Source organism: Lycium ferocissimum, chromosome 9 (assembly GCF_029784015.1).
Source record: "Lycium ferocissimum isolate CSIRO_LF1 chromosome 9, AGI_CSIRO_Lferr_CH_V1, whole genome shotgun sequence".
Classification (NCBI taxonomy): Eukaryota; Viridiplantae; Streptophyta; class Magnoliopsida; order Solanales; family Solanaceae; genus Lycium; species Lycium ferocissimum.
The window spans coordinates 23,033,179-23,046,462 of record NC_081350.1 but is presented as its reverse complement, the minus strand read 5'-3'; the positions used below and the strand labels follow the sequence as shown (position 1 = coordinate 23,046,462).

Genomic DNA, 13,284 nt, shown 5'->3' with positions numbered 1-13,284 from the left:
AGTAACTATGCATCAATCTCAAACAAGTTAAGGTCGGTTATATGTATCCTCATTGATCATGCTGCCCAAAATTTTAATTCAACATTGGTGTTCAAAGCCAATCCCAACTGAAAGAGCAGTTTTGGTAAATGAGATTGAAGTAGCTTTGCTAGGGATGCATAAGGGGGGATTTGATGTTTATATTTCCAGATTGCTTCATTCATTACATCAGCATTTTGCTGCCCATTTTTGCTTATAAGTCTGTACGACGAGTTTGAACAGATAATGAGCAGCCAATGTCAAAGCTAGTCTATAGAAAATGCCAAAAGCTAGTTTGAGCTGGTGATACAAATTTACATTTTACTTTCAAGCCAGTTAAGAATGTCTTTCTCTGATTTTGAGAACTGCTCTTTCTTTTGTTTCGGAGTTCCTCCTAGCTATGATGATTTTATGTTAGATATCTTGCATGCTTACACATATTCACAGCATTTTTTTCAAAGAGGAGATTTAGTATGTGGATCATCACAATAACTAGAAGACTAAGCTATAATTTACAGAAGACAAATGCATTTTCAACAAAGGAACTTTTATTTATGAAACAACTTTAGGAACATAGCCTGTCACGACTCTCATACAAGGGAACACAATACCCCAACTAAAACAAAAAGGAAAAAACAACAACAACATGCTCAAATAAAATCCCATAGGCAGTTCCTGATCTTATTTGCTGTAGCCACAAGTAAATTGTTTCATAGACTGCCCTGATTGGAAGATTTCACCACTTCAACTTGGCTGGAAAATACTGCAATCAAGATGTACGACATAATGAACGACGATTGATATAGTCGATTCCAACTTGATTTGAGGCGTAATAGTTGCTATAAAGCAGATCGAGAAAAAATTATTTGATCTTATTCACGGAAAGTGAAAATTTACCTTCTCAACGAGAGACATGTAGTAAGGTTTCACTTTCTCCACATCAATCCTAACTTTGCTCTTGCTATACAGATCATATTTGCTGTCAATCAACCATCATAAAATATTCAGTCAAACCACATTCTCAACAGTTAATAATAGAAAAAATACATCAAGAAAAATAAACCAGAACAGTCAGAACTACAACTCATATCATTAGCAAAACAAAATCATACTTGAAGATATGAAGCCATTTCAGATTTTCATGATCCTCTTGATTCATCAAGTGTGTATAGGCCCCTGACTTGTGCAGAGCTACATAAAAAAGGGTTCAAGATAAGGCATATAAATTTGACAATTATATCCATAAAGTCATAAAACGTTTTTCAAGAACGACAACGAAAATAAGAAGTTAATTATGCAATGCTTACGATAGAAGGAATGGTAGCGAATGATGAACAATGCAGCAGATGGAAGAGTAGTTTTATTTTCCTTAGCCACCTGCATATAATTATACAAATTATGTAAATCAGACATAATCTGCCATTTACTTTGACTAAGTCTGAAAGTTTTTTTCTGGAAAAGAAAAATGTATACCAAGTACATGTAGTCATCATGGCCCCAAGACATCACCACATTATCAAGCCCACATCCTTCAGTATAAACTCCATATTTTGTGTTGTAAGCTGAATTGTGGTAATCAGGATTTTCCTTCAATTGCTGCAGAATAGGCAATTGAGTAATAAGAAGAATGAAGCTTTAGTAGGAAAAAAAAAAAAACTGAAGAAGAAAATAGGGAAGAAAAACACCTCATGAAGCACAATTGATTCATCAAAAGCACAGCCAAGGGGAAATGTGTCACCTGTCATTAAGTTATATAGTTAACATATCAAATACATACTTGAGAAATAAAATGGTCGTTTCGTCAAATGCTCTTTTTGGCCGCCACTAATTAAATTATGCCCTCGTTTGTTCAGTAGGCTAAAAAATTTCTGCAAAGAGGAAAATTCATCCAACTACTTCTAAAGGAGGAATTTAGCGCCCCTAGGCTAACAGGGATAAAATTAAGCCATAAGGTAGAAATAATCGAAATAAATGTGGAAATTATAATATATACTATTTGAGTATGTACAATGAAATTCTTACCAACAACAGCCCACTGTGGGAGCCCTCCAAAGCTAGGAAGCAGAAGAACTTTGCCAAGATCTACAACATTTTGGGCATGAATTAACTATATCATCATAAATTTAAATGTTTATTGATTTTTAATAAAGATTAAAATCTTGTTTTTTCTTTTCTTTTTCACAAACCATGTATAAGGCCAGTCAAGTGCAACCAATCCTCATCAGGATAATCCTTCCTAATAGCTTCAGCAGTTTGCAACAAATGCTCAATTTGGGGTTCATCCAAATCAGGATCACTGTCATCCACAACTTCATTCAAAAGTTCACAGCATTCCCATATGCTCATCTCCACTCTATTCAACCTTCCATATTCTTCCCTCATCTTTTTTACCTGTTTAATTTTAATCCATAAAAGTTAACACATTTATGTATGCATTAAACAAATGTTCAAATTTGCTGGCAACTATAGGCCACACACATGAAGAAAATTTGCTAGCACGGGAAGATAAGACCAAAAGATATGGAATTTTTGCTCCGAGTAAATTTAAGCACGGTAGCTTGTGAAAGATTTTAATATAGCGTTATAGTATTTTCCAGTGTAACGTAAAAGATGTTCTAATTCAAGATTTTTTGTTTTTGTTTTTTGGAGTCTTACAAAATCATATGTCTGGTTAATGTGGCTCTGGCGATAGAGTTCATTCACGATCTTTTTCCGTTCAGTTTCTGCACTATAGTCCCTGCATCCATATTTAATTAACGTAAGATTACGTTGTATACATACATCATATCAATTTTAGTTTCTTAATTGAGAAAAAGTAAAAATTAACCTGAATGAGTTGCCAAATGCATTGTTGCCAGGGACAACAAATCCATCATTTGAGACATCCTTTGGCACAACAAATCCTCCATTAAGAAACAATTCCTTAGCATCAGAACTTGCCTTCTTGTTCTCCACTTCTGCTGTTGATGAGAGCAAGATCAAGAGCACACATATCAATCATCATTTCACGAATATATAGTCATCCAACTATTAGTTAGTTGCACCAAAGTCATAAAGTTAATTTTTTGTAATGGAAAGAATAACTCAATTGTGCCTATATAACGAAACATAAAAAATGTTGGAAATTACTGAATCTGGTTCCCATAACGGGTGTGGATGAACCATTTCGGTACGTGTTCAACAACCTACATGTCTTAGAAAATCTATTTAATATGTACAAATTATACATCCAGAACTCAGTAATTCTAAAGGGCTAGACACCTGAATTCATAAATTTTAAATTTTGGATTCACCTCAGTTTGAAAATATAAAGTTAACTGACATATCAAAGAGACTTAACACATTTGCAAACACAAGTACTAATAAATGGTTGTAGTGTAATAAATTTTAATTGAAAATCTAAGGTTCCAATATTAAAAATGACAAAAAAATCTACTAGGAAAGCTTTCTCCTTAAAAAGGGAATACCGGATACATGATGAGAAACAAAAAAAAGTGTTACTGACATTTAAGATTAAATCACAAAGATAACGACTAGATAAATAATTCGAAAGGTCAAACAAATACATTGAGGAAAGAGAGACAAAAAAGAAAACCAAAAAAAATTACCATGCTCAGTTTGGGCAACGAGAATAGTCATATTTGACTTGACTTGAGAAAGAAAGCACAAATAACGAATAAACAAAGAGAAATACGTTATGAGAATTTGCTTGTTTTGACAACTTTGAGAAAAACATTGGTTTTTATAGTGACATAAGAAAGTCCTTTTCTAGTAATAAAAATATTCTTTGACTCCTTAATTAATACTAATACAACAAAAGGTGAGTCAGCTTGCGCGGTTAAAAAAAAAGATATGCATAGTGAGTCATATCAACGTAAGTTTCTATTTTTAACGTTTCAAAAAAATGGAAAGAATTCTTAAATCCTAAAATTAATGGAAGTGCAATAACTGTGGGGGTTTGGATTTAATTAGTGATGTACCCTGATAGTTGCCTGAGTATTTATCTTGATGATAGATTAGAAACTTATGTTGGCATGACTCATTAAAAAATATAGAAACAAAAGTTTAACAGATAAAATATGATCATCAGCATTATTTCGAAAGATAATCAAGATAAATACTTTTTTTTTCCGAAATTAATGCTGATGATCCTATCTTATCTGTTAAACTTTTGTTTCTAAATTTTTTAATCAGTCATGCCAACATAAGTTTTTATTTTTACCATCTTAAAAAATGGGAAGGAAATCTTTAAATCCTAAAAGGTCTGCATTTAATTAATGATTTACCCTGATGGTTGCCTAAGTATTTATCTTTATTAACTTTCGAAATTAATACTGATAATCCTATCTTATCTATTAAACTTTTGTTTCTAAATTTTTACGTAATTCCCTTCTAATACTCACTCGCTATGATTTTACACCTATTGACCGGTGCATATGGAAGTTGGCATAGGACATAATCAGGCCATGTCAAGCGACGTTCTCTTGTTTTATTCTCAATGTGTGTTACTTGCTCCTTCTAGCAAATGTGGTGATTTCTAATCTGTATAACCGCATAACATCCACACCTCCACGATGCTCATCTTGTAGATAGTTGGACTTTAAAGCCCAACATTCATGCACATATAACATTGTCGGTCTTTATCTGCTTTACAAAGCTTACCTTTCACTTTGGTAGGCATCATCTTATTTAAAGTCCAACATGTATGCACATACAAAATTGTCGGTCTTATATCTGTTTTACAAATCTTACCTTTCACTTTGGTAGACATCATCTTAGTAGTACTTATCCATTTCAACCATCTTTTATTATTTTACGTGTAACAACTTCACTCATCATTCTCCTTAAAACAACGATCCTAATTATTTTTCGAATTGTTTGCATTTAGACACCACGATCCCATCTAATGTCACCTCAACTTCACTCTTCTTATGATGACTAAACTTGGATTGCATATCTTTCCAAAAATTAGTTTTAGCTTGTGCAGCTAATTCTATTTGTGCCAGCGTATAGGCGATAATGACATTGGTTGTCTCACGTTCGCATACAAGGCTTAACGAAATAATTCTATCCCTAACACGATTTATCTTACCACCTTATCCTTGTGTATGGGTTCAAAAGTAATTCCAGTCCCTTCCTATTTTTACTTTGTCTCACAAAATTAAAATTATAAGCATACTGCCTATATCTCTAGCCTTTTTCCTTGTTCATTTAATTTTCTATAGGTTGAGATATTAACTCCTTTTTAAGGTATCCACTAATTCCATAGACTTTCCTGTCAAAGAACGAAGAAAATGGGAAGAGATTTTTTTCTTCCTTTATTTTATGCTTTTTAACTATAACGATTTTATGCATCGTGATGTTTTACAACAACAAATTTAATGCTAGATACATTGCACCTTTGCTGTGACTACAGCATCACCATATGAGACGCTTGAACAATGAATATAACATAAAATGATGGGCAAAAATGTTCTTTTCCCCGTTAGCCGAATTATGATCCCTTTATTATCACATATGTATTCTACAATTTTGTGATGTCTCTAACACAACAGTCACCACATTTAATTTCATTAAGGATCTTGAACAGGAACCTCAAGCTACTATCACCCAAAATAAATATTTGACATTGACCCTTGGAACTAACTAGGTAAATCATTAGCAGCAAAGATATACACTAATCATCAGAAAAAGTTTTCTTATTTTGTTCTGGTTCTTTAGGTTGGTAAACTGCTTCCAGACACTCTTTAGCTCTATGTACTTTTGACTGAAGGTAAAAACTCCCATTTTTAGCATTTCGCTCAAACAAGTTGTCATACTTCTGCAAGAAAAACGATACGCAACTTATTATGATATATTGAAGACAAAAGCAGAGTTGCAAGATAATGACAAACATTAAGCGAACCTGCACAATTTCTTCCCATGATGAATTCTCAGTGACACCAAGAATCTGCCTTGCCTCTGCTTCTGTCATGGTTTTACTAGCTCTTTTAATATTCTGCACTGCCTCTTGAGCAACACCATTTTTCGAGGCATCTGCCATCAGGAAGCAGTAAGTACATACGTGCATGGAAGCAACATATAGCAAACTAAACACCCCAACAGTTCAAGTCAGAATATCGGATCTTTCCACGTTTCATTCCTTGAGGTAGGGATGGGCTTTTTGGGGGGGGGGGTTGTTGGGGGCGGGGGTGGGGGTGCAAAATCAACTCAACCATGTTATTTTTTACATTGATTAACAGTTCTTTGAAGTGCAGATTTTGTTAGTTATATCTGTAGCTAATAGTTATTGCCGAAACAGTTGATTCTACAATTCACGGCGTTCCTTGGGAATTACATTAACCTCACATCTAATGAACACGATAGTGCAACAGTCTTGAAATGCTTATGATGCAGAACAGAACGACTCAAATTAATTGCATATAAAGTCAATTTTAAAATAGGGGGAACATGAATTCAGTAGATACTTACTGGCCAATGCCTGACGATATGCTTGAACAAAAGCCCTTGCCAATATAGAAGAACCCATTACTATTAAATTAGCAAGAATTCTTGCAGCCTGCCTCAAGAACATTGTATAATTGCCGAAATGAGACATCATTTCAAGTAAGTGCATGGATCAGGAGAATGCACTTGAAAAGGATATGAAACGACATCAAATGAACAGTGAAATAATGTGAGCTATGGCCTGAAATATCCATTTTTTCTATGATAACAACCATGGTAAAAAGAGGACCAATTTTATGATTTTACTTTTTTTAGGGGGGTAGAGAAGAGGTCACATGGTTAGCACTAAACTATTTTACTTGGCCATCAAATAGGGTTGCCAGTGCAGCCCAGCTAAGTAAAGAGAAAGCCTAACTTAAAATGGCAAAAGAAAAAAAAAGGAGCAAAAAGCACATAGGGGACAAATACTTCCCAAAATATATTGAGCTTACAAGTAAAAACTAGATCCCAGACTAAATAATCATTTTTCACTGCCTCAATCACATTGGCTACAGCAGATTTAAAAAGTGACTACCCTAAAAAGGATTGACCGACCAATTCAAAAGGCAAGTACTAAATTCATCATGGTAAATGGATCGCCTGCTTAATTATGTTATCAAAGAAATGCACAAGTGCAGCATCCTATGGCACTGAGTGGAAGTCATTCCACATGCAAGTATTTAGAAGATTCTTCTACCTATCTAGAACTTTGCCACATAGTGATGCTGCAGAAAAATTTACAGAAATAGACAATCCTTGCTGAGGATTGAGATCTGAAGACAAGCACTACAAATTTACAGTAGTATCCAAGATAGTGCGTAATTATATATACCCCTCTACAATTCTTTTTAAAAGTCAGTCAGACTGGTATCTAGAGGAAGAAATGGGCCTACTAATCACATGTAGAAAGCTTACATTTAAGATGATCAGAAAAATTGGAAAACAGTGTTTATCAATTATCATGTGTCTCAAATACAGTTCGTGTCAATCAGCACAACATCACTGAGCATGAGCAAAGAGTTCATGCATGAAGGAAATAAACAGTAAGCACAAGAGAACATACAGTGAACTCTCAGTTACACGAATTAATAACTGTTCATTTTTCTAGATATATAGTTGTTAACTGCATTGTTATGGCCACCCATGATTCTTTTAACCCATTTAAAACAATTATATACCATAAACTAATAAACAATAAATATGTTTGTACCTCAAAAGAGGCATTTTCTACAACAATGAGTAATCTAAAGGATCTTTTACAAAATCATTAATATAAAATATTTGAACATTAATTGTTAGATGATCACAAAAAAATATACTTATATGAGATATTAAACCTATAGATTCACAACTCTTTATATTCTGCTTGAGATAATCTACATAACAATAACTAATCTAACTCTTAACAGCTTAAGCATCAAGTGAGGGCCTTAGCGAGAAAGAGGATTTAGAGCAAAACAAAGAAGAGACTGCTAGTCTATCAAATTATCATCATTTTTACATTGACAAACCAGGATAACATCAACAATTAGAAGGCAGGCTGATACTTGTCTAGCTGGAAGCACAGTGGATCGCTCTCCAATTAAGAAATGAAATGTTAAACATAAAATGCTCATAATTTCTAGTAAATGTACAAGAAATTGAAGATCGTCTATATTGCTAGTGACTTGACAAAGTAATGAATGAAGAACTGCAAAAAGGACATCAGCGATAAAAAAGATGATAGATTCCTTTTTGGATCCATTAAAGTGAAATTTCATTAATAATTGCATCCAGTAGATGCTGAAATTGCAAGCTGTAGCAAAAAAAAAAAAAAAAAAAAAAAAAAAAGAGGAAAGATTAGCTCCTGAAACAATGATCCTGCTAGAAGCTTCCTAAAGAGCTTACACAGTCAAAAAACTGAACAAAAATTATTTACAGTGTGATGTTTGTCCAGCAAAAAGTATTGGTAATGAATAAAAAAGAAAGATCATAGTTTTTTTTTTTTTTTTTTTTTTTTTTTTTTTGTGTGTGTGTGTGTGTCAATTAATGTCCTTTGCTATGGTGAAGCCCTAAATTGCCTGTACCAAAAGCTAGGATGTGAGGAGGGGCAAAAAAAATCATAAATTGGCATGCTGAGAGAGGAGGGGCAAATGTGTTTTTTTGGATAACTGTGGTGTCCGGATCAGCTTGCACGCACCTAGACAAATTCCACGGGATACCTGCTACCTCCCACCAGCACAGGTGCTGGGTCGCTCTATCAAATAAGGCGTGGACAGATGGGAAGAAATCACCTAGTGTTTTTTTGCCTCCGCTGGGAATCAAACCTGAGACCTCATAGTTCTCAACCCACTTAATTGACCATTAGACCACACCCTCGGGTGCTAGAAGAGGGGTAAATATTAAATTAGGATAAGTGTACTATAGATAATTCCCAGCAAGTTTTGACAAGAGATAACGAGATCAAGGAGAGATGAGGATAAAAAGTTTAGCTACACTCAAAGAATGAGGCCTATAAAAGTAAAGTGTCCAATGGAAAACATGTAAGTTACAAAAACCCTGGCGTCAAGATGGTATCTCTATAAGGTTTGAAAGTGTCTCGAAGAGGTGCTAGTTAATTCTATACTAAGGAGTGGAATGGAGAAGAAGTACCTTAATTCCAATATATAAGAATAAAGAGATATTCAAAGTTGTGTAAACTATCGTAACAGAAAACAATATGAGTCATAAATGAAGTTCTGTAAAAAAGTAATAGAACATTAACTTGAGGACATTATACGAACAATATAGAACAGGTCTGGATTTATGTCTGAGAAATCTAAAGAAGAAACTATATTTTGCTAAGAGGATCAATGAGAAAAAATTATATTCTTGCTAAGAAGATAAATGGAAATTTATAGGGCGAGAAAGAAAGATCTACACATGATATTCATTGACCAAGAGAAAGCGTATAATAGAGTCCCACCAAATTAATGCACTATCATTGAATGTTAACCTGTGATAGCAGGTTAGTTACTATTTTAACCAGATTACGAATTGATGCTCATAAAGAAATTTACTTGTAATTACTTAATGTGACATGACTGTTGTAAATAACCTTTTACACCGTCAGTGCATAGAACTTAAACTCTACTTCATGTGGTAAATAATTTTATAGTGTTGGGGAGTCCTCATATACAAGTAGTATACCCAAGGAGTAGAGAAATCTACAACAAAATATGTTCTCTTCCAAAGTCACCCAATCATCGATACATACAAGAACCTCATAGGTGCACCAAAAAGAAACTAGAGACACAAGACTACTTCTCACATGTACAAAATCTTTCTTTACCCTATCAAAAGCCCTTCTATACCTCTCCGTCTGCACTCCCATAAGAGCTAATGGGACTACATCCTATGCCTTGAGTTCTCTTTCTTCTTTTGAAACTCCAGCTATGCAATGCTTCCTTTAATATACTTAACATAACCCACTCTATTCTAAACCAGTTTAGAGCTTTCCACTACAGGTAGAAATGTAATAGCCTCTTCACCTATGCAACAAAAACTTTCAAAATCTTCAATCTCCACTTATAAAAAAAATCTTCAATCACCTCTAAGAAACTTGTAACACTTATTTTTTTTTTTAATTTTTTTTTTTTTTTATATATATATTGGAAGAACTCTAACTTAGAGAAAGAGGTCGTTTTGATGATAAGTAATCTGATCAATTGTTTTCCTATTATCGATTCATATGAGATTATACATTTCAATATAGATGTTCGACAATTCTTATAAATAGCTGTTGAATTAATATTTTTTTAGTTTAAATTCTTAGAACTAAAGTATGATCACTACCTCGGTAATCAATTGAAAAAAGTAATTTAGTTTAACTTTGATGATCATGCCCCTACAGCTAAAGCTTCTTTTGTTCTTATTTTATATCATTCAGATTTATATCTTTCAGAAGGACAATTATAGGACATAAGGAATCATCTGTACAAACTTATCGCGAAAAAAAGGGGGAGTCATCTCTACAAGCTATCTCCATTGAGGACATATTTCATTAAGCACGAAGGTGATACCTACCATTTTGAGTACCAACATAATCAATATTTTCTAACTTTCTTTCTCCTATATATCCTAAAGTTTAGTTCCACCTCCATAATCAAACAGTGTATCAATTTGGTTTTGGCGAAGAGCTAAAAAAATCCTAACCTTACCACTTTTGAGGACTTCTATAAACAAGCAAACTAATGAAACTCAAAGTCAAAGTAAAATGGGATTGGCAGAACGCATATCTGGAAGAATATTGCATCGAGAACAAAAAAGATAAAAGCACAAACATACCATTGCTGAAATTATGATATGACCCCAACCAGGCAAGCTTTGAATATGAGTAACCTAAGAAAAGACAAAACACCAGAGTGGATCAATTAGATTCAAAAATCAAAAGCTACTTGTATACATAATATAAAGTCCCCCATAAGACCAGTTACCATAAATAGTTAAAAATTCAAAAAGAAGCTAAAATCCAAGCATCAGAGGTTAAATATTTTTTGTTTTTTCTATATGGCTAGCAAAGATTAACATGCTTATTTGAGCATCTATGAGTTTGAAGAAAGCAACAATATGAATCATCCTCCAGATGAAACAAATAACCCACATCAGACTAAAAGTATCAGGCAACAAAAGAAATGATTCCTTCATGAGTCTTCCACGCTTTGTATTCCTTTTTTTTTCCTTTTTTTTTTTTTTACATGGGGGGAAAAAAAAAAGAATGCAAAGCATGCATTCTCTTCCACTCCCTTGTCCCCCCTCTCCCTTCTAATCCAAATTCTTCTACCTAATCACTGTTATCAAATATCAGTGACTTCTTCTTTAAGTTTTATCTAAGACAAAATCACTACCCTCACAAGAAATGTTATTTTGTTTAGACTTTTGATGTATTAAACAGAATTACTTCCTTGGTGAAGCATTGTCACATCAGTTAGATTTTCAATTAACAAAAAACAAAAAAAGCAGAGCTCAAAATGTGGAAAGTAGAGCATCCATGATACATATTACTACCAAAAAAACCTTTCTACTCTCTGCATAATTTTCTGATGCAGAATAGTTCATCATTTGTAAGGTCTACAACTTCGATAAGAATTCCTCGCAACAATAAGTGATATTAGGTAATTTCAACAGGCGATGGTATATCAACGGACATAATCCCATTCTTTCACTGAAGAAGCAGAAACACTGCCGTGAACTGAGAGATAAATTTTGATGTAGAAATGCAAAAGTAAATCCAGTCACTCTACCAAATAAGGGGCAATATTGACACTTGTATGTGCTTCTTGGGCTAGGTTAGCATGCCAAGATGACACCCACATCCTTTGTCATTCCAGCTTCTTGTCATCGGTAGGATTGTAAAGCTGAATTAGTAGGGACTCTGGTCGATTTCAGATTTCATCTTTTTCTGGCTTTGCAACTTTTCATGTCAGTATGTCCAAAATAATGTTGGTCGTAAAAATGTAATCGGCTTCTTCGAGAATATGCCTCTTGACCAATATCATCCAGCCTTGTTCAGTTTATCTGGTAACTGTACGGCCACTGTTTAAAACATTTTTATTTTTGATCAAGAAAACCCTATGTACTTAGCAGGCACACGCCTTAACCACTCGACCAAAGCGACACTTGTTAACATACTTATTATGACTATCCAAGAGTTTAGGATATTGTGTTAGAAAGCACAATACTGGGAAATTGCCCAAGTACAATTTATGCAGTACTTTCCTATAGCCCAGCCTCTATGTATTTACTTTCAATAGCTTATTACCTTGTTAATACAATAAAATTCCACCATTATCACTTGAAAATGTTACATAGAAATGGTTATCCCTTGATTGTAGACATTTTGCACTCACTTAGAATACTTCCTATTCCAGTACACTTCTTCTGGCTGTAATCAGCCATTCCTTGAAGACCTTCATTAAACAAATTGAGAGATTTACATACAAAACGAAAGACGAAAAAAGCTAACTCCACAATCTATTTGAACAAGCCAGAAAATGACAAAAACAATAAAAATAATCACATGTATACCTAAGTTGTGATCATATCCAAAAGCTTAACACTTTTCAAACAATTGAGAATCAATTATCGAAGCATATCAAGGAAAAGACAAAAGAAAAAGAAAACACTTTTTCAACAGAGATAAGATAAAGATTAAACAATTCAGATAAATGTAAACTTTTCAGGTAATTCTCTAAGAAGTTGAAACTTAAAGAGATCAGCTAAGTGACGAAAATTGGAAACCGTACCTTTTGGCAGCAAAAGGCGAAATACGAATGAGAAAGGTAGAAATCAGATAATGATAAACTGCAAGGCACCCCAAAAAACCTCAGCACAAGAAAGAAACTTTTGTGGGGTTGGAAGAAATATGGAGATTCAAATGATTTTTGGGTGTCAGACTTTTCTTGATTCGCCTGTAAAATAATTAGGCACAAGGGAAAACCAAGGCTTCTGTTTTTTTTTTTTTTTTTTTCCAATTTGTGTTGGTATAAATAGTTTCTTTTTCTATTCTTGGAGCCGGTTTGGATTATTTTTAATAAAATTATTTTTTTGTTTATTCTGCTAATTTATTCTATTATAGAAGATCGTTAACTTACATACTCAATTAGTATTTCTCACTTTTTACTTTTTTTAAAAGATAATATTAATTTTTTTTATAAGAAATTTGTTACATAAATTAAAAAAAGAAAATAAAAGTTAATAATGTAAGGATAAAATAGGCATTTTAAAAAGTCAATTAGGATAAAGTGGGGAGAATGTTTATTG

At 33.5% G+C, this 13,284-nt stretch overlaps 2 protein-coding genes across 3 annotated transcripts; both read right to left on the bottom strand.

Annotated features, from left to right (window-relative positions):
- Nucleotides 1-555: 555 nt before the first annotated feature.
- LOC132069315 (inositol oxygenase 2-like) lies at nt 556-3,728 on the bottom strand. Its single transcript, XM_059462699.1, has 11 exons — nt 3,627-3,728; nt 2,846-2,975; nt 2,674-2,755; nt 2,205-2,409; nt 2,041-2,100; nt 1,704-1,756; nt 1,492-1,614; nt 1,326-1,395; nt 1,131-1,209; nt 916-997; nt 556-781 (listed from the first exon to the last, which is right to left on the bottom strand). The coding sequence occupies exons 1-11, from the start codon at nt 3,655-3,657 to the stop codon at nt 755-757; spliced, it is 942 nt and encodes a 313-aa protein (XP_059318682.1). The 5' UTR covers nt 3,658-3,728; the 3' UTR covers nt 556-754.
- A 1,775-nt stretch (nt 3,729-5,503) lies between these two features.
- Nucleotides 5,504-12,988, bottom strand: LOC132029922 (mitochondrial import inner membrane translocase subunit PAM16 like 1-like). 2 transcript variants are annotated; one of them, XM_059419329.1, is made up of 5 exons: nt 12,768-12,988; nt 10,810-10,863; nt 6,490-6,577; nt 5,924-6,054; nt 5,504-5,839 (listed from the first exon to the last, which is right to left on the bottom strand). In XM_059419329.1, the coding sequence occupies exons 2-5, from the start codon at nt 10,810-10,812 to the stop codon at nt 5,696-5,698; spliced, it is 366 nt and encodes a 121-aa protein (XP_059275312.1). In that variant the 5' UTR covers nt 10,813-10,863; nt 12,768-12,988; the 3' UTR covers nt 5,504-5,695. The 2 variants fall into 2 exon arrangements, with proteins under 2 accessions (XP_059275312.1, XP_059275311.1); XM_059419328.1 differs by lacking the exon at nt 12,768-12,988 and adding an exon at nt 11,766-12,291.
- Between the last annotated feature and the right edge of the window lie 296 nt (nt 12,989-13,284).

Bases quoted from the DNA above. Each gene is read 5' to 3' on its own strand.
- LOC132069315 (XM_059462699.1), bottom strand. From the start codon at position 3,657: ATGACTATTCTCGTTGCCCAAACTGAGCATG. The intron at 2,101-2,204 runs GTTTGTGAAAAA...AAAATGTTGTAG, and splicing joins CTTGACTGGCCTTATACATG to ATCTTGGCAAAGTTCTTCTG. The intron at 1,757-2,040 runs GTAAGAATTTCA...ACTTAATGACAG, and splicing joins CCCACAGTGGGCTGTTGTTG to GTGACACATTTCCCCTTGGC.
- LOC132029922 (XM_059419328.1), bottom strand. From the start codon at position 11,837: ATGTGGGTGTCATCTTGGCATGCTAACCTAGCCCAAGAAGCACATACA. The intron at 10,864-11,765 runs GTAGAGTGACTG...GTCTTTTCTTAG, and splicing joins TCAATATTGCCCCTTATTTG to GTTACTCATATTCAAAGCTT. The intron at 6,578-10,809 runs GTATGTTTGTGC...TTCTTGAGGCAG, and splicing joins ATATCATAATTTCAGCAATG to GCTGCAAGAATTCTTGCTAA.